The sequence below is a fragment of the Mauremys mutica genome, chromosome 8 (assembly GCF_020497125.1).
Source record: "Mauremys mutica isolate MM-2020 ecotype Southern chromosome 8, ASM2049712v1, whole genome shotgun sequence".
In the NCBI taxonomy this organism is placed as follows: domain Eukaryota; kingdom Metazoa; phylum Chordata; order Testudines; family Geoemydidae; genus Mauremys; species Mauremys mutica.
The window spans coordinates 76,491,900-76,515,625 of record NC_059079.1 but is presented as its reverse complement, the minus strand read 5'-3'; the positions used below and the strand labels follow the sequence as shown (position 1 = coordinate 76,515,625).

Sequence of the window (23,726 nt, the reverse complement as noted above, 5' to 3'; positions counted from 1 at the left end):
TAACCGGAACGGGTAGGCCGGGCCCTTCGGGAGGCGGTGACAAGCTCAGTGGCCGAAGCTTATGGGCGGCTGCGTGTCCCCGGTGGTGTGGGGTCTGATGGTGACAAAAGCGGGGCTTCAGCCGGCCCCTCGGGACAGCAGTGCGCGTGTGAGAGCCAAGCGGAGACTTTGGCTGGGGGAACAGTACTGCGCCCCCGGTCCAGGCCGCCCAGCAGCCCCCCCTGCGCCGCGCTGCGGGCCTGGCTCGTGCGGGCCTGGCTTCCTCCATTGTCGCGCCTTGTGGCGTGCGCCCCCTCCCTCCGGCTCGGAGTACTGCGCCCTGCCCTTCCCCCTTAGTGAGCCGTGTGGGCCCTATCTTCCCTTTCGACCATGCCGTGCTACCGCTGCTTCCCTGGGCCGGTCACAGTGCCGCCTGCGCTGTACAGCGCTGCGCGTCTCTGAGCATGGATCATCTCGCGGCCCCGCCCCCCCGCATACCGTACTCGGCACGGCTCTGCCTGGCCCCGATCGTATTGCACCGTGAACTTCCCTTCGCCCGTCCCCAGGCACAAACCCTGCTGTACTGTGTGAACTCCCTGACTCTGATGACCCCATAGGAGTGAGTGCTGGCCTCACTCCTGGCTTCTGTCCGCTGTAGGGGCTGCCTGCTCTCCCCCCCCCCCCCAATTATTCTTCACTGTGGTCACGCAGCATCCTGCTGGGCCCTTTCCGCTGCAGTTCAGTGCACTCAGTCTTCTCCAGCCTCTTTCACCCACCCCCGTACCATGTGGTGAACTTGCCTCTAGTTGGTACTTGGTCTGTGTTCAGGGACCGGTTGGTGACTCAGGAACGCTGGTGTTTAAGCATATAAACTGTGGCCTCAGGTGGATGTGCACATGCCCCAGGTGAAGTTTTTTTCTTCACATATAGACTCCGTGGGGTGAGCAGCTTGCTTCATAAAAACACATTCTGAGACTAAACAGCACATTAATACATGTGCCTTCTGTTAATAGCATCTCTGAAGGCTGTTGCTCCTGAGGACTTCCAGAGATTGTGATGTCTATCCTGCCCAAAGGCAGAGAGAAAATATCAACTTTAAAAACATATCTTTCTACTTTGTTTCACTTTCATGGAATTTGAACCATATGTGTGCTGCAAGTACTGCTGCACAGGCATGTTTAAATCTTTGCCTCCTGTGCTCAGAAAACGAAAACTTTTCAATTACACTTTAAAAATTATAAATAATGTCCTTTTAATAGGATACCATTAACTTGAAATATAGTGAACTTCAAAAAGTGAGCTGAAACTAACTTAAGTGTTACACATATCCCTCATTCCCCCCCCCCCCACTTTTTGTGGTTCTAAGGTTGCATTTTCTTTTTTAGATCAAAAGTTGCCACTAGAGAGAGCCAGACAAATAGGCAACTAGGGCCCTGATTTAGCAGACATGCATGTTTTAACTTCATGCACAGGGCCTAAGTGACAACATACAAAATGCTGTTAAATGCATAAAATAGAAAAAAAGAGAGATTAAAAAGCTTTGAGTTATTACTTTTAACTTCAGGTTAAAAATCTTCAGACAGAAATATGACTAAAAAAGTCGAATGTCCTATTTAAATGTTTATTTGCTTTACAAAGCATAGAGTTTGTGCTAGAACTACCTGATAGTGCCCTAAATACAGAAAGTAGTAAAAGCTTATTGTTTAATCGTCTTTAGCTATATTTAAATTTAAAAAAAAAGTTAGTTTAAAGAAGTCTCGAGTTTCATGAAGTTCAGGGAGAACATAAGGGGTCTTGTTTTTCCATCCAGAATGAGATAAGCAGCTCACATCTAGGAGACTTAGTATTCTTTGTTTAATTAAAAGAGAACCCCTTAATTATTGAGGTTTTTTAATAGGATTACCCATCATTGGTGTCTGAGCACCTTACCTTCATTTACAAAAGCATCAGAAGAAAAATATTAATCTGTCTCTAATGTTTCAACATTTGGTACTATGTGAAAATTGCAATACACATACTTGCCTTAATCTTTTTCTGTTTACTTTTTTTTAATAGCTTATTAAAGTTTGCTCTGGTTTTAGAATAATACTCCATGTATCTAAACAATGAGGAGTCCGGTGGCACCTTAAAGACTAACAGATTTATTTGGGCAAAACCTTTTGTGGGTAAAAAACCCACTTCAGATTCATGGACGCATGCATCTGAACAAGTGGGTTTTTTACCCACGACGTCCATGCATCTCAAGCAGTGGGTTTTTTACCCACGAAAGCTTATGCCCAAATAAATCTGTTAGTTTTTAAGGTGCCACTGGACTCCTTGTTTTTTGTGGATACAGACTGACACGGCTACCCCTCTGATAACATGTATCTAAATGTTGACTCAATAATTGCAACATAGGTTAATGGGAGTTGAACCTTTTGAACACATCTGTTCAATCATGACTACATATCCACACTTTATATATAAGATGATAATAGGATATTTCAGAAGGGGAAGGTATGAACAACAAATTCTGAAACTACAGTATGGTCTCTTTTAAATAGGGACTCTGTTTATAACAGGGCCTTTATTTTGGAAGAGTTCATCTGCAGAGTATTCCATACTTGAAGAGATTAGTTAGTTGTGATGTGGAAATAACTGGGATGCTACAGGCATTCCAAGACCAAATGTTGCAAGAGTAACCAATAGAGTAAGTACTTACTAAACAGATCCTGCCCACAACTTTTTCTATTCCCTAGTTTTATCAGGAATATCTGCATCATAAAAAACAGGAAGAACTTTCAAATACCCCCGAATGAATTAGGGAATCATGCTGAACTCACTTCTAAAAATTCATTAACTGGAGAAAATCAGGAACTGATACATTTCCTCCCTTGTTGTTTACATACAAATAAAAAGTGCTATCGAGATGATGTAAAGGAGAAAGATGGGGACTGGGTAAGGTCCCATCTAATAGAGCTTTGGTTAGATCTGCCACAGATGTGGGAAGAGACTGCTGCAACCAAACTCATAAGGAATTGATCTCCATGTAGTCTTTATGTATCTATTCCTGTGCTGCTTGCCTCTGATAGTTGACTTCTTGATTAGTCCTCTGATCAGCACATGGCAACAAATAAATAATTCTTAGAAATAAGTATAAGTGCTTCATAGTATTTCTGTGCTTTCTCAGTTTTCGCACATGTATTATGCTGTCATCTTAATTTAAATGGGATTTTGGTTTCAGCAGTAAAACTGTTGAATGACCCATCAAGTTGTCTTCTCTGCAAGTAAAATATGTGCCAGCAAGTTCACAAACAGCATTTTGATCTCATCAGGAAAGAAAATATATTGGTCTAATTACAGAACTATCTGTAGGTATGCAGTTTTTGCTTAGTTTCTATATCCTGGTGTGCAAGAGATATTAGGTTGGGATGTCTGTATTATATTGCTACTTGTGACTTGCTCCATCTATGGGTGACTCTGTTTCTGATTCAGTGGTTCTCACTTTTGTATTGGTGACCCCTTTCACACAGCAAGCCTCTGAGTGTGACCACCCCTTATAAATTAAAACCATTTTTTTTTTTACATTTAACATTATAAATGCTGGAGGCAAAGTGGGGTTTGGTGTGGAGGCTGACAGTTTGTGGACCCTCCCCCCCCCACGTAATTTCACAGCCCCCAGTTTGAAAACCCCTGTATGGTCTAGGTATTGTTTTTAAATAACAATAACTGTATTTACTTGTTTAAATCTTCCAGCTCACTTTCAAAATTCTTGTTATAAATCCTTTGTATAACTAGTGCATAGAGACCCTAATCAAGGTTAGGACCTCATTGTGCCAAAGTGCTTTATAAGCACATAGTAATAATGGTCTCTGTTACAGTGAGCTTAAAACCAAAGTTCCCCATCCTGCGATGGCACATGCACAAGCTGACTCTCACTCCTGAGAAGAATCTCATGTTAGGCTCCCCTTGAGTGCAGAAATTTGCTTGAATGTATCTCATTGCATTCCCCTCTATTCAGCATTGGTGAGGCCTTATCTGGAGTACTGTGTCCAGTTTTGGGCCCCACACTGCAAGAAGGTTGTGGAAAAATTGTAAAGAGTCCAGCTCAGGACAACAAATATTATTGGGCTGGAGCAGATGATGTATGAGGAGAGGCTGAGGGAACTGGGATTATTTAGTCTGCAGAAGAGAAGAATGAGCGGGGAATTTGATAGCTGCTTTCAACCACCTGAAAGGGGGTTCCAAAGAGGATGGATCTAGACTGTTCTGAGTGGTAGCAGATGACAGAACAAGGAGTAATGGTCTCAGATTGCAGTGGGGGAGGTTTAGGTTGGATATTAGGAAAACTTTTATCACTAGGAGGGTGGTGAAGCACTGGAATGGGTTTCCTAGGGAAGTGGTGGAATCTCCTTCCTTAAGGGTTTTTAAGGCCCGGCTTGACAAAGCCCTAGCTGGGATAATTTAGTTGGGGATTGGTCCTGCCTTGAGCAGAGGGTTGGACTAGATGACCTCCTGAGGTCCCTTCCAACCCTGATATTCTATGTTTCATCAAAGACTATCAGATGTGAAACAGCATGAAGGTATTTAAGAAGCCAACTCAGAGTTCCTCCTACACAAATGTTCTGGTCTTGAGCAGTCCAGGCAAACAATGCACATTACAACAAAGCTTAAACTTGTTCTTCATAATTTTAAAAACAATACTAGCTGCCTATTTAATTTAAAAAACAGCAAAAAATATCAACCTCCCTTTCCATTTCTTATAAGTAGTCTTGAAGTTTAAATCTCCTCAGTGTGATAGGTATGCTTGCTTTGATCTGCTTAGCTCTTGGCAGTCCAGGGACTCCAGGCTGCTGGCCCCCTGCTACCTGGGATTCCTAGGGACAGCTCTCTTCCCCCATTAGGGAATTTTTCCCCAAGAACACCCTGTAACATTTTGGGAACCACTGCCTTAGCTGGAATATTGTTTCTAGTTCAGGGTGCCATGCTTCAGGAAAGATGTGGACAAATTGAAGAGAGTCCAGAGGAGAGCAACAAAAATGATGAAAGTTTTAGCAAACCTCAATTATGAGGAAAATTTAAAAAAACTCGGTGTGTTTAGTCTTGAGAAAAGACAGTCGGGGGATAGGGGAGTGAACCTGGTAAATCTTCAAACATATGAAAGGCTGTGTAAAAAGGATGGTGATCACTTGTTCTCCATGTCCACTGAGGATAGGAGTAGTAGTAATTGACTTAATCTGCAGCAAGGGAGATTTGGGTTAGGTGTTTTAGGAAAAACTTTCTAACTAGACAGTTTAGCGGAATACGCTTCCCACGGAGGTTGTGGAATCCCTATCATGGCAAGTTTTTAAGAACAGTTTGTCCAAACATCTTTTGGCGTACTGCCTCAATGAGCTTAGATGACCTCTTTAGAGCTGGAGGGGTCCTGTATTTCTATGGTTCTATACAGATTGGATTTAACAAACAGAATTGAAAAAGGGTAGAGGCCCAAGGATAGCACTGATAAGGTAATGTAGTTGCTTAGGCTAGCTTGTTCACACAATTAATCTGACTCAGTTACATTTTAAAATATCTCTTATCTGTATTTCCCTATTTTCAGCTTTTAAACATTCTTGTGCCTGTTTCTTTTTCTTTAGCTCAGCCTCTTCATTTTTTTAATCTTTTCTTCAATCTTTTTCTAGGATTGCTGTTTGTTTTTAGTAAGGGCTTTGTTTACAAAAAAGGGGTAAATAATGGTTTTCTGGTTGTCCCCTTGTTTGCATACTTCAGTACAACAAAAATGTATGCCTGGAATTAAAAAAACCTAAATGTTACATATGACTGAGATAGGAAGCAGGCATCTTATTTTTTGACAAAGAGCTGTTTTGTCTCCACATCCATGCTGTCTTGAAACTTTCTTAACTTTAAGCTAAAGTTTATTTTTTAACATTGATTTGACACAACTTATTTTTTGTTGTGATAAAAAAGTAAACAATAGAACTTCTTTTACAACAATCGAGAACTGCATCAGAAAACAGCGTATCTGCTACGTAGCATTTCCAGGTCTCTCACTATGGCTCTGATCCTGCAACCTGTTGTGTCTGTGGACACAGAATGGATAAAAATGGATGATTAAAATAAGTACATTAAAATCAATTTTCTATTTAAACTATTTTTTATTAAAATTAATTTAAAAAAACTTTTGAAATTGGCAACCTATGTTAAGACCTAAACTTACTATGATCTGTTAAAATAATTTAAATTAAATAAAAAATTAAAAGCAGTATGGATCTGGCACTGAAGTGTTAAAGAAAGTCAAACTGAACTGGTTGAAGTCACCGGCTAAGCAACTAGAACCAGAATTTGTTGAAGTGTTATATTGTGTTTTGACAGAAGTAGCCACTTCGGCAGATACGGAGTATTTTTTTTTCCATTTATTCAAGTAGTTCCGTTCAATTATTCATTCAGAGTTGAAAAATAAGTTGTGAGTTGAAAAAGTAGGAAGGCTTTTCCTCTTCCAATCTCAGTAAAAACAAGGTGAGAGAGGCTGAATTCTGCTAGTTCTACAGTGGAAGGGTTTGGTGACCAGAAACAATCAGTTCAATTCACTAACTACAGAGAATACTCTCCCTTTGTTTTATTAAATCAGTTTTAAATGCAAAACATGTTATGATAAATTTTCTTGTGTCCAGCACAATTGAAGTGGATTCATTAAGCTAATAAACAATTTTAAAATGCTGTTTTGTGCACTTTTAATTTCTGCTTTTATCCACATGCAGCTTAATGCAATCTCAAAGTAGTAATCTATAAATAAGAAATGCATCTTTCATCATTGTGACATATTCAAAATGTAAAAATTAAGAATATAAACAAATTTATTTAAGCAATGATACAGCTTTATCGATACACATGTATGGTTGTGTATCCCTTCTGTTTAGCAAACCGTACCAAATTTAGTGTAAAGGCTTTAGATTTGCAAACTAAACAAGTGCAACAGCATGTTTTAATGGTTACCAATGAATGAAACTCAACCTTTCCATAGGAGATTAAACATTATAAATGGAAGACCAAGATTAAAATCAGTGATTGGATTGATTTAAACTAATGCAATTTAAATTTGCCAAACTTAATCCTCAGGCTTCTAGGTACTGGGTTTATTTTTCAAGCCATACCCTTTAGAATTAAAGATTGGACAACAATTAAAAAAAGTCAGCTTAGTTTAGTTGAAATTAATTATAATGTGCTTCTGCTTAAACTAAAGAAAAATACAGAGATTGTTGTAAATGTATTAAGAACTGTATTGATCATTCATAAGTTAGAACTGGTAACTTTCAAACTGAACAAACTTGTCTGTTGCATCTGTTTAAAATCCTAAACACCGCACAGATTTTTGGCTCCCTGCAGAAGTGAAACCTGCCTTCTATTAAGAGAAATTACACCTCCATTATAGATAACTTTTTTTTAAGGATTGTAGGATCTGGCTTTATATTACAATAAGTTCTGTTAATTATATTTGGGGTGTGTGCATCTATATCTAGAGAGAGAGAGAGAGAGAGTATATGTGCTAAAATTAGCATTTGAGAAGAGGACTTGCAAAGGTTTTTAACATGTAAACCAGTTATTTTTTGTACTTCATCTGCTCCTGATTCTCCTGCCTGTTTTTGTGACTTTATCACATTTTCCTATGTTTCCTTTAATCCTTGTTACAGAAAGTAGGTGTTAACTGTTACTAAAAGTTTTTGTTTGTTTTTAAATTAAGTTGGAGGAGTCCTTTTAAGTCCACAGCCTATTCTTTCAGTCTTCCATAGGAAGAGCCAGTTTCCTTACACAGAACAACTTTTAATAGTGGTATTCTGTTGCTGGAAACAAATGTAGGAAGAAGAGTGTGCATATGTCTGTAGTTCATGGATTATTGCTGTGACTAGTAAAACAGAGTTTGAACAAAGAACGTAAGTACAAAAATTGCATTGGAGATGGACAGTTATGACTTTTGTTCATATTGGAAATGGAACAAGTAAATTGTGGCTAGAAAAAATGATTTAGTAAACAGCTGAAATAAACCTGTGTAGATTATTCTTGTCCACTCACTTCACAAGGTGAGGCAACATGGATGTGGAACATAAGATAGACATGGAAGCTTTTGTCTAATTTTCAAAATGTGTACAGTATTCAGTGTCAGTTTATTTTGGTGTTGCATATTAGTACTATTAGAGTGAAATTAGTCAACACTTTCATTAAAATCTTTTTTTATATCCTTATGTTTGTGTTTTATTGCTGTCTGAATTTTGGTACAGAGTCTCAACTAGAGACTAGGGTTTTTATTAAAGACTATTATTAAGAACTATTTTCCAGCATGTGCAAATGAACTTCAGAGGCCTTATACCCTTTTGTAAATTGAAGCCTTTATTAAATGGTTTTTTGGTGACATATGTAGATTACATAAACATTTGTGCCATAACATATATATCAGTCCTTAAAGACTTAGGGTTATAATAGTCCTTAATGGAAGTTGTGTGTGTATTTAGTAGGTCTAATTTTTAAGGAGAAAATTTACACATAGTTTAACACATTAGACTTTGAATTAGCATGTCAGACATGAAAACATTAAGCTAGGTTACAGTTTTGTCTTTAACTCTTGTTAGTATCTCTTTAAAGGAAGCATTTGTCAGGTAATTTAGGTGAAAAAATTGCCTTTAAAACCCCATAAATGTTGTTTAACATGTTCTCATATTTTTATTTCAGTATTGGTATTTTTATTTAACCCCTTCCCTACAAGTGTTTACAGTACTATACTGGTGCAGGAAAACCAGAAAGTGAAACTGACTAGAAACAAAAGTGAAATTGTTTGATTTTCATTGTCCAAACTGAGAAACAGTAAAACAGCATGAACTATGAAATGTCATTTGGATTTTTAGAACTTTATTTTAATAATCCAAGGTATTTACACAGGTAAGGAAATTATTTTTTTAAAAATATTTTCAACCTAAGTATACCTTTAAAGATGCTGATGTTAAGGTTTGTATGGCCGAAGATTGATGTATCCTTAGAACTTAGACTTATGTAGTGCTATCCATTTGCTAAAGTAGAACTCTTTTATTGATTTTCATGGGGAATTTCCACTGACAATGGATGGCACAATATAGCTGTCAGACTTCTAAATGTTTAGAAACAGAGTATGAATACTGTTTCTGTATTAAAATAGAACAAAAACCCAGTACTGTTTGAAAATCAGCATTAATCTGCCTGTGTATATGGCAGCTACACATTCAGTATGGTTCCAGTTTTTCTTTTTTGCATTTTGTCAACCTTTAATTAGATTTATTTTGGAGAACTTTCTTGCACAACTTGTTTCTAAAGATTGTTTGACATTGTTCATGTTTATCTGAAGTTAGTAGCACTTGGACTTTAAAAATGATATAACGTTGAAATAGCTTTTACTATAAACTCTGAGTTTGATATTATCCATTTTCTGACTATAAATCTTTATAATTATAAATTTAGAGTCCAAAACACATCTGTTACAATTTTAACTATACTGGGAACAACACCTTCATAGCACTACATTTTGAACTGAGCTAAATCAATCCTCAATTCTTTCCACTGCTTTGATCAGTCATGGTCATCTTGTTAGTGTGGCTCAGTTGAGGGCACACTCACTTTGAAGTCAAGATCTTGGGGTACAGGTTCATCAGGACTTGTCAATACCTGGTATAGACACTGTACTGTAGTCCTTCAAGGGCCTGCAATGTTAGAAATGCATGCTGTCTTTTGAATGAGATGTTAAACTTGACCATGTGGAAATTAAACATCCTTTGGCTATGAAATTAGTGGCTCTTATTTCTTTCATTCTGTCCCCTTCCCACTTTTGATCTTAATTTACAAACAAAAGACTGGTGGCAATCATCAGATGCCAGTGATATAAGGAAATATTTAGAGACATCCACCCAGACACATAATTTCCCTTTATATTCAACTTCTTGACAGTTAACAAGGATAAACATTTATAGTATGTACACAAACTACTAAAAGACCCACAATTCTGTCAGCAGTGGTTTCCCATGTAATTGTCTTCCTTCATCCTCTCCTGAGTTTCTCTCCCTGCTATGTCTTTTCTGTGTTTGTAGTCTTCATTTCTGTTTTTCTGGCTTTCTCTTTTCCTCTTTGCAGATCTGCAGCATCCTTGCAGTAACACTCTGCAGAAACAATTCGTACATAGAACCAGGCTACAGGGTGAAACTCAGGTTCTCTCTGCAGCAGAACTCTGTATGAGGTGCTACTACTCAAACACTCTTGGTTTTGTTCAGTGATATTCTGACCAAAGCTATGACAGTGAACTAATAATCAAGAAATGTGGCAGGAGGATTAGTGGTGGATCTGCTTTTGAGGGAAACATTGCTTTTTGAATAGTACTGTAGATATCTTTGGTGTCCTGTTCAACTTCTAGTTTAAGCAGGTTCTGATGTCCAAAGCTATGTGCATCAAGCTATTGCTGGGCATATGGCTGTATGCTCAACCTTTGTTACCAGTTTCTAACTCACTGTTTTGCAAAGTTCCTTGATAGACCTTAAGAAAGACACTATTAAAAAACAAATTCTGTCCCATGCTACAAATGTATATGTGAACTGTACTTTAAGGGTTTAAGTTAATGCAGATGTATATAAAATGAAGTAATTTTTACTTTGTAAAGTAGTTTGTGAAGTACTTTGAAGGTAGTGTGAACTATTAGAGAATGCTGCTACCAATTTTATCTTGAATATGAGCAAGTCTGAACATTTCTCTAATACTTTTAACATTTAATTGGCTCTTCATTTTACAATACAGTCCAAAAATGTCCCTTTTTTATAAAGAGACTCCTGGAGCATGTTCAGTTTGGGTCTTGGATCTCGCCATTTCACTTAGCCACCTGCCTTCTCTGTCCCTCCCTCCATTCTTGCCACTGAGTAATTTATTGTGCAGCTACTGATGTCTGGAATATCCTTCTACCTCTCCACATCATTTGCTCTTTCCAAATAAGTTTTTCCCATGCTGCTTAATCTTATAGACCCCACCTGAAATTTATATCAATTGACTGCAAAAGGCTGCAGATTTTTTTAACCATAGGTAAAGCAAAATTATACTCAAACATTGGATGCATTGACGGTGGTCCTTTGTATTGGCTTTATGTATTATTCACATCTATTATAGGATTCCCTACATCTCTGATATAAGTCATAAATATTTGGTAAAGAATTAATACATATGACATATATAACATCTTTCACCCCAGAGGATACCAGATTGCTTTAGACTTAGAAATATTGGTGAAAAAATATTTTACTTTAGTCACCACTGAAAAATAGATTTAAATTCAGTATGCAGTTGTGAGGATCACACACTTGTAAACCCCTGGTTGTACTTTTGAATTCTCCTAGTATTGGGAACGTGAAGCTCTGCAAGGCTAAGTCCCTGGGGTGTGCCTTAGAGATTCTCCACTATTCATCTCTTCAGAGGAAGACCCCTGCTTTTATTCCCTTGTCTCACTCCAAAAATGTCCCTCCTCTGACAGAAAGGTGCATGATTTGGGGATGTATGATTTATATTCTTTTCTCTGTTGCAAGGCCATTATGTTTTCATGGGTGAGTGGCCATGCAGGGGGGCTGAGTGGCCCTGCAGGAATTCAAAGGGTGTATTCTTTCCAGGACCTAAATGCAGTCGTCCTATGCTACCAGAGAAGGGCATTCATATGGGGAGTTGGACTGCTTAGATAGCACATGCCACCAGTCTGTAGAGGTATAAATATGAGGGGAAATACACTACCTCACTTCTCCACAAAAATGAAATCCCTTTGAAATACAGCATCTCTGCATTGGAATAAAACAGCTGTCAAGAAGTATACAGAAACCCCACAAAACAGTGTAGGAAGTGAAGAATACCATATCCAATTGAAACTGCAGAAGAAATGTAATTAGGCAGAATATATTACTCTATTCTAGTATCCTCTCGAGGTCCCTTCCAGTCCTAGAATCTATGAATCTATAAATTACAGATAATATTCATCTCTTGTGAAAAATGCTGAGGGACCTTTAACAACCATCGTGGTCATATCTCAATTTTAAGTCACATCCAAAAGACAGCAGTATCATCAGTGTTTCCTAACAGTGTGTTGGTTCAGAACTGATGGGGATTAGGGGCGGGAAGAATAGCACCATCTTGTGATTTACCAATGCCTCTTCCTGCAGCAATAGGGTTTTCCTTGGACGTCTCCCATCCAAGTACTGACCAAACCTGGCCTTACTTAGCCTGTGCTATCAGATCTCAAGCTGATGTGTTATGGCTGTGGTATAGTGAATAGTTCATTTCATATGTGGTATTAACCATATAACTGCAATTTGAGCAAGAGGTCTTATTTACTTTCTACCAAATTAAAACTTATTTTTCTTGTTCACATCTGTCTTCACTTCAGTAATTTGATTTGATTGCATAAAGGTTGAATATTATGTTTGGTCTTATTTACTAGATCTTATAGTAGACACTTGTTGCCCAAACTTCAGTTACTTATAACTTCCCTTTCGTCCTTTTCTATAGTGGTATAGTTTTCATTTCTAAATGTGTATATACCAAATTCATCTTGGTTTCCATGGCTTTGTGTTTTTTGTGGTCTTCTGGAACTTAGCATAGTGATGTAGGGTGTATACAAAACCATTAAAGATCAAGGCTTGTGTGCTAGTAAACTTGAGATGCTTTCTAACATCTAAAGCTTCTGAAATTCACTTATCTTCAGTATGACTCATTTTTTGTAGGAGAAGACTAGTTTGTGTAGGAGGAAAAACTACTGTATTTTTATCAAGTAATATATGTAGGTTCTGAGTACATCTCAAATCTGTTTAAGCTATGTAATAAAAGCCTTGTAAGATTGAGATCTTAAATGTTTTTTAGATCAACATGATGCATAAGTTGAAAACTGCATCTGTTTAAAGGGATTTATGACTAAAACTGCTTGTTTTTCTACAGAATTGTCTGGTGTTTCTCAGCTTGAAGAAGATCTACAGTCATTATTGATCCTTTTTTCTTGGCGTTACCATTTTGAAGTGAAGTTTACCTTTCTAGTGTGAGCTTTCTTTTCAGCCATCTTTAAAATTTTGATCCATAAAGTAGACAAGCTATAGTTCTACAATGTCCAAGTCATTCCAGCAGTCATCTCTAAGTAGGGATTCACAAGGTCATGGGCGTGACCTGTCTGCAGGAATAGGCCTTCTTGCTGCTGCTACCCAGTCTTTAAGTATGCCAGCATCTCTTGGAAGGATGAACCAGGGTACTGCACGCCTTGCTAGCTTAATGAATCTTGGAATGAGTTCTTCATTGAACCAACAAGGATCTCATAGTGCACTGTCTTCTGCTAGTACCTCTTCCCATAATTTACAATCTATTTTTAACATTGGAAGTAGAGGTCCACTCCCTTTGTCTTCTCAACACCGTGGAGATGCAGACCAGGCCACTAATATTTTGGCCAGCTTTGGTCTGTCTGCTAGAGACTTAGATGAACTGAGTCGCTATCCCGAGGACAAGATTACTCCTGAAAACTTGCCTCAAATCCTTCTACAACTTAAAAGGAGGAGAGCTGAAGAAGGTCCTTCATTGAGTTATGGTAGAGATGGCAGATCATCTACACGGGAGCCACCATACAGAGTACCTAGGGATGATTGGGAAGAAAAAAGGCACTTTAGAAGAGATAGTTTTGATGATCGTGGTCCTAGTCTCAACCCAGTGGTTGACTATGACCATGGAAGTCGTTCTCAAGAATCTGGTTATTATGACAGAATGGATTATGAAGATGACAGATTAAGAGATGGAGAAAGGTGTAGGGATGACTCTTTTTATGGTGAGACTTCGCATAACTATCATAAATATGAAAGTGAGTATGACAGAATGGGTCGTGGTCCTGGTCCTGAGAGATCTCTTTTTGAGAAAAAGAGAGGTGCTCCTCCAAATAGCAATATTGAAGACTTCCATGGATTCTTACCGAAGGGTTATCCCCATCTGTGCTCTATATGTGATATGCCAGTTCATTCTAATAAGGTGAGTTATGCATCAGATGCTTCTATTTTCCTTTACATTGTAGTATCTATTCTGTTTTTACCTATTTCTTTTACTATTTCTATAGCCTAATTACTTTTAAAATCTGAAAATTTGAGAGTGAAAAAGGCACTTTGTTTATTTACAAAGTAATTGTTAATGAACACTTTAAACCAGGGCTTTACATTAATATTCTATTTGCCCAGATTGCTTAACTTCAGACCAAACAGCTATCATCTGCTGGGATATCTTATTTATATTTTACATCCTACATGTTCTCTTAACCACAAACATCTGGCATTTAAGCAGTTTTTTTGGTGTTTTTGTTTTTGGTTGGTTTTTATTTTTATTTATTTTTTGCAGTGTATCTATTGTGCTATTCAGGAAGCTAGATTCAGCTCTCCTCCACATCTGTCTTGATTGCTTATATATATGTAGTTAAGATGCATTCTTGCACAATACTGCTTTTTTTCCTTGTCCATGGCCAAAGGGAAAGAGTTAATGTAGAGCCCTGGAACTTATTTGCAGGAGTATAATTCACATTTTAGATTAGCTCATTCTTGCCTTTTTAATTTCACTTTAACACTCTATCTCATACTATGGCTGAAATTTGTCGTCATTTTTTCTCCTTTTTTCACAACTTTCTTAGGCACACTTCAGACTCACTTTTTATTGTCACGTGTTGCATCTGTCCCTTTAGAAGCTCAGAAAAAAATCAGTCTGCTGCTGCAGTATCCTGCTCTGTGTTCCTGGTAGCGTTCTTTTACTTGACTTGCAAATAGAGTGGATCTTCTGGTATATTTTTGATCAGACTTCCCTCTTAAATTATTCATAATTATAGTTCAAGTCTCTGACAAGGTGACAATTTACCCAAACTGGCTTATTTGCTCAGATATTATTTCAGAGCTCTCTTACTTTCACCTTTTTGGTTTTTATTCATTCTTGCTGATTTTCAATACACTAGGCAGCTGAATTTTGAAATTGGCTTTTAATGCCCCTCCGGTCAAAATCGATTACATTATATTTTTCATTTGAAGGCTTTGGGGAAGATTATTCAAGTTAAGAATACATACATTTGCCTTAAAATTGATTTAATGTGGTGGTATTGTTACTAACTTTTTCTTTACAGTAACACCTGGAAGTATTACCTGTTCCTGAAAACATCTTAAAACAATATTTTGTGTAATACAACTAAAATTAAGAAACCCAAAGTGTCCATATAACTTGAGAATTTAGCTGTTATATTGTATTTACTAACTTGACAAAGCAAATACAGGTTTATGAATTATTACTTCAGGTAACTCCAATCAGGTTTTTTTCTTTATTTGAAGTTTATTTTTGTAACTGATACAAACAATAAACAACAAACCTATAGTTATATGAAAACATCTTATATGGTTACAGAAGTTAAATGTTAACATCTTAAGATACTTTATAATGGTATCTCCTGTTATAAAGGTTCTTTTCAGTGCTTTTGCTTACTCTATTCTGCTTGCTTTGTTTTGTACAGAAACTTGGCATAAAAGAAGCCAATTGTGAAAAGCAGCTTTTTTTAGAATATGAAAAAAATATTTTCCCCCTTTGACAGTGTATTGAAAACACTTTAAATTTACAAACATTCTTCAGCTCACTTTAAACTGTTTAAGATCAAGTTAGTAACATAATACATGTGCAGGCTTAAACTTCCAATACAACATATCAAATATTTTGGAAATCGGTTCCTCTATTTTGCCAGGATCCAAATCCTGGGGTCTGCTTTCTTATCCAGAAATAACACCAATGCAAGAAGAAAGTATTTTCCTGCAATGATATAGGTACCATATTTTCTCCAGTTTTGTTAGATATTCCTTACGTTATGGCATTTCTGATTCTGAGTCACAGGTAAAACACTAAGATCTGAATCAAATTCTAGGGGAAGCAGATTGGAATATGCTTCTGTGAGCTGGGACAGTTCTAGCTTATTACTACAATATCTTCTCTTTCCTCTAAAATAAAATAGTATCAGGAGGATAGAGAAGGGACTGTGTGTTTTATCAAAGTCTGCCAAAGGGGAAAAACTTAACTTCACAAAGATAAGAAGTTGCTCTCCTTTTCTACATACGTTACTAGTTGTTCCTTTAACTTTGTGTATAAATCTTCATTGATGACTGACAGCTTGTTCTAACATATACTTGTGAAAAGAAATACTGCCCAAATTGTCTGATTAGGCACTTTATCAATTTTGACCCCCTACATCACAGAACAGGATTTAGGCAAATGTTACCTCCCTGCTCTCCCCGTAAAATAAAACAGAACCATTGTGGTAGAAGGAACAGCATGAGTAGGTTAACTTGAAAATAAAACATTCAAGAGACATGGGTTTCTAAAAGTAATAGCCAAGACTCTAATAAATAAATGTCTAACGTTAGGCTCCTAAATAAGCTTGTCTTGATTTTTTTTCTAAAGTCATGAGCACCTTCAGGTGCTGTTTACTTCAGTGGGAGCTGAGGGTACTTAGAACTTTTGAAAATAGAGCAAAACATATTTAAGAGTTTAATTTCAGACACCCGCCAAGATCAATGTCTGTGTGTAAATATGCCCTGAAAATTCAGAATTGGGAGACTTTGATCCTGAAGCAACCTGAGTAATATTTTAAGGAATCTAGAACCCTTTTAATAGAATGTGGTAAAACTATTAAACAAAAAACTAACTAAGCAAGCTAACTTCACTTTAATTTTCCAAGTGAAGATTTTTTTTTTAAACTAAATCGTAAAAATATGTATAGACTGGGTTTTCAAAAGAACCTGAGGGAATTTGAAATTCAGTATGGAGTTGGGAGCCCAACTCCTTTATATGTGAAAATCCCAGCCAGAGTACATAGAGGATATTAAAATGTTTGCTTGCAAGTTTATTTTTTAAAATTGACAAACTTCAAATATACTATACATTTACTTTTAGCTGAGCCAGCCCTGGAAACTTTGCAAATTAAAAATGCATTGTGAACTCTAAAGTTTACAATTTCCTATTGTTGAGGGGGTGTCTGTTTGTATTAAATGACTTAAATCTGTTTGCACCACGTTTTAAAAGCTTAAAATGGTCTTCCTTTCCTACATTTGGCCGCTTTCTGTTTTTAAGTAATGAATGTTTGGTATATAGTGGAATAAACTGGCTCTTGTTCACATGTTTGTGCATTAGAATCATTGATATACGAGTTCACAATTGCAGAGCCAACAGTAGGAACTCATATCTTGTGAATCCTGCACAAAGTGATGTCCTCTATTTAAAAAACAAAAACAAAAACACAACCTCTGACAGAGGTGAGTGATCAGGATTTCATCCTGCTCTGATACGTTTTGTGTATCTAAAAAGAAATCAGCCATACTGAATTAACTGTCCAGTTTGGTCAATTTCATGGTCATAGGATTTTAAAAATGATAAATTTCATGATTTCAGCTACTTAAATCTGACATTTCACAGTTGTAATTGTAGGGGTTCTGACACAAAAAGGAGTTGTGGGGGGGTGTCACAAGGTTATTGTAGGTGGTGTCATGTTTCTGCTACCCTTCTGTGCTGCTGCTGGCGGTGGCGCTGCCTTCTGAGCAGGGCAGCTGGAGAATGGTGGCTGCTGGCTGGGAGCCCAGCTCTGAAGGCTGAGCCGCTGCCAGCAGCAGCACAGAAGTAAGGATAGCATGGTATGGTATTGCCACCCTTACTTTTGTGCTGCTGCTGGCGGGACGCTGCCTTCAGAGCTGGACACCCTGCCAACAGTCACTACTCTCCAGCCCCCCCAGCTCTGAAGGCAACACAGAAGTAAGGGTGGCAACACTGCACACACACCCCCAAATAACCTTGTGACCTCCTGCAACTCCCTTTTGGGTCAGGACCCCCAATTTGAGAGACACTGGTTTCTCCTGAAAAATCTATATAGTATAGGGTAAAAGCACACAAAAGACCAGATTTTGTGGTCCATGATGCATTTTTAATGATTGTGAATTTGGCAGGGCCCTAGTTATAGCTTAGTGACAATGCTGTATGGGAGACTTGAATTATCATTCTATTCTTTTGCTGCAAGGCCATTAAAACTCTGAGTTCTTGAAGGCAAGGCAGTACAGTTAGCCTCTGATACTTCACTGCTTTACCCAGGAGGATGGTTATAACATCTTAAAAATGGAAAAGTTGCCCATACTGAATAAGATTTTTCTGGACTACAGAGAGGCCATCAATTTGTGCAGAATTTAAGCTTGAAAATATAATTGTACTATAACTAATTGCTCCAATACTTCTGCTGATGATCATGGGTTTCCTTGACAGCAGCAGAGTGGAATTAATAAAGTTCTGGTCAGTGTCATTGCTACTTGTTTGAAACCTGATGATCAAGAGTGGAAGTCAGAAATCATGTCTGTCATTCTGCAGTTGGGTATGAAAGTTGTGAGCAACAGCAAGAGCAAGGCACTGGACATCTTGATGAGGGAAGAGAACCAAAACTGGCCATTGGGGGAAGACTAGAGTAGCAGAGAGCTCCCTTTAATGGTCGGAAGACTGGGGAAGAAGAGGGGGAGGGGTGGAATTCAGTTCTTTCAGTAGTCAGGGTCATAGTTCAAATTTATCAGATACTTTCTAGCCAGAGGCTGATATGGAAAATTGAACCCCTAGATAGGCTCTAGGAATAGTCTCCTTATAGAAATCCCAGCACCCTCCCTTTTCCCGCAAACTGAAGTACTGGGTTTATCAGGTTGTTACTTCTGCACCTGATAGATGTGAGACCCTTCTGCCTTTCTCCAGTACTCCTGTTTTGCATCTGACTCTGGCTAGTAGTTTATCAAGTAAAGCTTTGGAAAATATGGTCTTTTAACAGATCTACCAGACAACTAAGTCCTGTTTTAGTGACCCAAGCAAATGAAGATTCTACCACTTGGCTTTTGGAGTCTTTTCCACATTCTAGGAGTTATTTTCATTAAACTTTTTCTGATGTTTAATCTAAATATTATTTTGCTTAATTCCATTACTCCTAGTTATACCTCTTTATATCATCCTGAACAAGTCCCCCCTCTCTTTGGTGTCTGTATCATTCAAATACTTGTACACTTCTATCTTTCACTAACATAGTTGTCTGGCCGAGCTATGCACTTTCAGTTCTTCTAATCTTTCCTTACGTATCAGTCCCTCTAACCACTTAATGATTTTTTTTGTTGCTCTTTTCTGAATTCCTTACAATTTTTCATCTTCTGGCTTTTGTGCTACCCATAACTGAATGCAGTATTTTTAAGTATGTTAGTCTTTGAAGGTCTGAGGTGTAATGCAGAGGGGTTAGGAAAAAATCTCAAGGCTATGAAAGGAAAACCTTGGGCTCCCTGCAGGTATACTCTAGCAATTTTCTCATGATGAGCTTTGCATATCTGAAGCCAGAATCAAGCCCTTAGATTCCAGAGGACATTTTTCCATCGGACACTTTGTCAGGTTATAACAGTTTTAAGGTAGGTCAAAATTCATTGTATCTTTAAAGCACTACAAACAGACTTCAGTATCTATACACAACTATTTGTTAAATACCTCTGCATAGAAGAGTAGGTACATAGCTGTGCAGAGGGAATGGTTTGTTAAAAAATATTTGACCCTATGTTGTTAATTGTAACTGTTTACTTTACTGCAGGAGTGGAACCACCATATCAATGGAGCAACCCACAGTCGACGTTGTCAGCTTCTTCTTGAAATGTATGAGTTTGAAATACCTTAAGCATTCTTGTGGCATGAGGGCATGTAGAATTAGACAGCTGTTAACTATATTTTACAGAGCAGGTTTAAATAATTTGTCTGGTGTGCTCTGAAAAGACCAATACATTAAACTTGTTTTAGCCATTCCCCTTAAGCATCTCAGGGCCAAAAAGTAATTAAGTATGCTGCAGAAAGGCAATTTAGTCTCTACTAAGCTCTTATGCTTTACATATGTTTAGACAGTGTCAACTAGCAGGTGTTCAATGTTTGTAATGTCTTGCAATACTCCCTAGTTACGCTTCTAGGACAAACTTCCAAGAGGTTCTCCTTTCAGTCTGTTCCACATATTGTAGACTCAAACCTCTCCTGTTTGTAATACTACAGATTATTGCTAGATATTTGGTATTTAAGTACACCTCTACCCCGCTATAACGTGACCCGATATAACACAGGTTCGCATATAGCGCGGTAGCAGCAGGGCTTCGGCTGCTACTGGGAGCCCAGGGCCCTTTAAATCACTGCTGGAGCCCTGCCGCTGCTACCCCGGGGCTGCGGCAGTGGGGCTTGGGCAGCGTTTTAAAGGGTCCGGGGCTCCCCGCCCAAAGCCCCAGGCTCTTTAAATCACCGCTGCAGCCCTGCCACCACTACCCTGATATAACGGTGTTTCACCTATAATGCAGTAGGGATTTTTTGCTCCCCACAACCACGTTATATTAGGGTAGAGGTGTATAATACACTTCCTAGTCTGGGGAAAAAACCACCTAATCTCCTAATTAGCATTGAAGTGCTTATGGCTGTTAAAAATTACATTTAATGGCTGCCAATCATGCTATCCAAGTTATTCCTGTACAATGTGTTCATGTTTTCCTGCTTCCTGTGAAAAATGTGAATTTGTAGTAGTTTTGTGTAGATACTGTCCTTTGCAATCCTAATTTTATATCTTATTTATAAATGACCTTTTTTTATTTAAAGATATCCAGAGTGGAATCCTGATAATGATTCTGGACATGGAATGTAAGTAAAACATGAACAATGCAAAATACAAGTTACTTTTATATTGGAAGTACATAATGCAATGAAATGACTAATTAAAACTTGGCATTTTTTCAACTTTGTCAAATATTGGAAATACTAAAATCATTCAGTGTGTCAGAACAAAGGGGCTCAACTTCCTATCACTTAATATAGGATAGAGTGCAGGATTTGGGTTTTTTTTTTGTTTTTTTTTTTAAGTTTTATCCTATCTGGACACTTGTCCACATTTCCTTTTATGGGTGGACTGCTCTTTATACCAGCTGAAAAGCAGCACTGATTTAACTGAGTTGGCTCTCCTTGTGTAATTATATCTAGGAAATAGAGAAATTGTCTGGAGTGTAGCTGTTTAAATCAGATTGAGGCTTTGTAAAATGAATCTGATTTTTTTCTGCTATTGCAACTTTAGATAAAAATTTATAATGAACTATATTATAAATCCTGGCGATAGCGAGAGGGAACTAAATGCCACTACTAAAATATTGAAAATTAAAGCCATAATTCTGACTTCAACAGGACTACTTTCTTATAATTAAATACAGTCTTAATTGCTTTTAGAATGGGGGCTAAAATTATATTTTTATTAACTTTTCTATTAATGGCATAAAATTGCTGTAGTCTTAACAGTGAGAAGTTATTTAGACTTTTGATATATTAACGAAGTTATTGTTAACTTTTTAATACACGGCCAGGTTTTGTTTTAAATCTCGCCCCCTTGGGAGCCTACATGACTAAATCCTGCACCACTGTCATAGGTGTCAGTTTTGTCATTGACTTCAGTGAGACCAGGATCAGGTCATTGACTTGTGGAAGTTCAGTGTATGGAAAGGTGATTCTGATTCCAAATAGAGAATGGGCTTTTTGCTGATCAATTTTGAGTTTGTGATGTTTACAGTGAGGATGTTACTAAGGCTCTAGACCAGTGGTTCCTAAAGTTGTTCTGCTGCTTGTGCAGGGAAAGCCCCAGGTGCACTGGGCCGGTTTGTTTACCTGCCGGGTCCGCAGATTCAGCCGATTGCGGCTCCCAGTGGCCGCAGTTCGTTGCTCTAGGCCAATGGGAGCCGCTGGAAGCGGTGTGGGCCAAGGGAGGGACGTACTGGCTGCCGCTTCCAGCAACTTACTTCGTTATTTACTTATTCCCATAATACAAGAACTAGGGGCCACCAAATGAAATTAATGGGCAGCAGGTTTAAAACAAATAAAAGGAAGTTCTTCTTCACACAGCGCACTGTCAACTTGTGGAACTCCCTGCCTGAGGAGGTTGTGAAGGCTAGGACTATAACAGCATTTAAAAGAGAACTGGATAGTTTCATGGAGGTTAAGTCCATTAATGGCATTAGCCAGGATGGGTAAGGAATGGTGTCCCTAGCTTCTGTTTGTCAGAGGGTGGAGATGGATGGCAGGAGAGAGATCACTTGATCATTACCTGTTAGGTTCGCTCCCTCTGGGGCACCTGGCATTGGCCACTGTTGGTAGACAGGATACTGGGCTAGATGGACCTTTGGTTTGACCCAGTATGGCCGTTCTTATGTTAACCACTGCTCTAGACTTCTCTTTTTCAGCAAATAGGAGCATTTTAAGTTTGAAACTTTAGTAGAATTTCAGATTTTACATAATTTTTTTAATGTTTAGGAAGTTAGATCTAAATGGCCACTTTAGCAATTTAAGACTCTAAAATGGGAAGAAAGTAAAAACTTTAAATATGATTAAGTTACTTAAAAAAAATCAGGATTTTTATAATCTGCTTTGATGTCTGTCTCCTTCACTCCTTCATGTTCTCTCTGGAGGAGTTTGTGCAGAGAATAGGGAATAATAAATTGCAGAATGAAAACTTGAAGGAATTAATTATTAAATAGCTTTACATGGTGATCATATAATATTTTATCTAACTAAACATTTCCCTAAAAGAACTAAAGAAATCTATTGTTTAAGAAGATATCTGCCTTTAAAGTAAATTGCACTAAAACTGAAATGTTAACTATAAAATTGCCAGATTTGGAGAAGTAATCCTGCCATAAAACCTATGGGATAAAAATAGTTGTTAAATTCTTTGATACCTAGGAATCCAAATCTCAAATTTGGAGTTCAGTGTCAGATCATGACTTCAGCAAAGTGGCTCATGGTCACAGATGTGGAGCATGGGAAAAATGATCAATTTCTGCCTTGGAAATTTCACTGTTTGGTTAGGTTGAAGCTGGACAAACTTTTTTTTAATGAAGCACAAACTACTTATTTCTAAGGCATAGGCTGACTTGCTAAAACTTCATGGTCAGACTTCTAATGCAAATCATAGAATATCAGGGTTGGAAGGGATCTCAGGAGGTTATCTAGTCCAACCCCCTGCTAAAAGCAGGACCAGTCCCCAGTCAGATTTTTGCCTCAGACCCCTAAATGGCCTCCTCAAGGATTGAACTCACAGCCCTGGGTTTACCAGGCCAATGCTCAAACCACTGAGCTATCCCTCCCCCCATAGCCTGACACCTGAAAGATTCTGCATGAGAAGATTTTTAGGGTTGCTCTTTTGATCAGGTAGTGTTAAAACTTTTTGTTTTCACTAAACTTTTCCCCTAGACATAAAAATATGTTGCATTTAGGGTGCTCGCATTGCAGTGGTTCATATAGTATATTGTAGTTGTAATCTTCCAATAATGAATACTGTAGCTGTTAGCTGCTAAAATAGCATAACTCTTACAAATTTCCACTTAATTCTTAGTTAAACTACTAGTACAAGTAATTCATCTTTAAACTGTATACAACTTGATACAATAAAGATGCAGAAGTACATTTTAATTATTACTGTAGTAATTTTATATTTAGCCATAATATTAATAGTGTAGCCATTAGTGATTTATACAGCTCATCCCATATAAGTGCCAGTAAAGCTGTTAAATCACCAGATGTGTGGTGGTATATCAGAGCTACAAATGGACAGCACATACCATTGGAAGAAGTAGACTACTGGTTTTCCAATGTGATGCAGCACTTGCTCTCTATCCCTGGTACGTCCAAAGACA

At 37.9% G+C, this 23,726-nt stretch overlaps 1 protein-coding gene across 3 annotated transcripts in view; it reads left to right on the top strand.

Moving 5' to 3' along the window:
* Positions 1-23,726, top strand: part of MATR3 (matrin 3) — a 47,505-nt gene that overhangs the window by 363 nt on the left and 23,416 nt on the right. For 2 of the 3 annotated variants that reach the window (XM_045027259.1, XM_045027257.1), the window contains exons 2-4: positions 12,928-13,992; positions 19,619-19,680; positions 20,653-20,694. In XM_045027259.1, the coding sequence (XP_044883194.1) occupies positions 13,090-13,992; positions 19,619-19,680; positions 20,653-20,694 (1,007 nt within the window). In that variant the 5' untranslated portion in view covers positions 12,928-13,089. The remainder of the gene's footprint in view (positions 1-12,927; positions 13,993-19,618; positions 19,681-20,652; positions 20,695-23,726) is intronic. The other variant, XM_045027260.1, reaches the window with a different exon arrangement.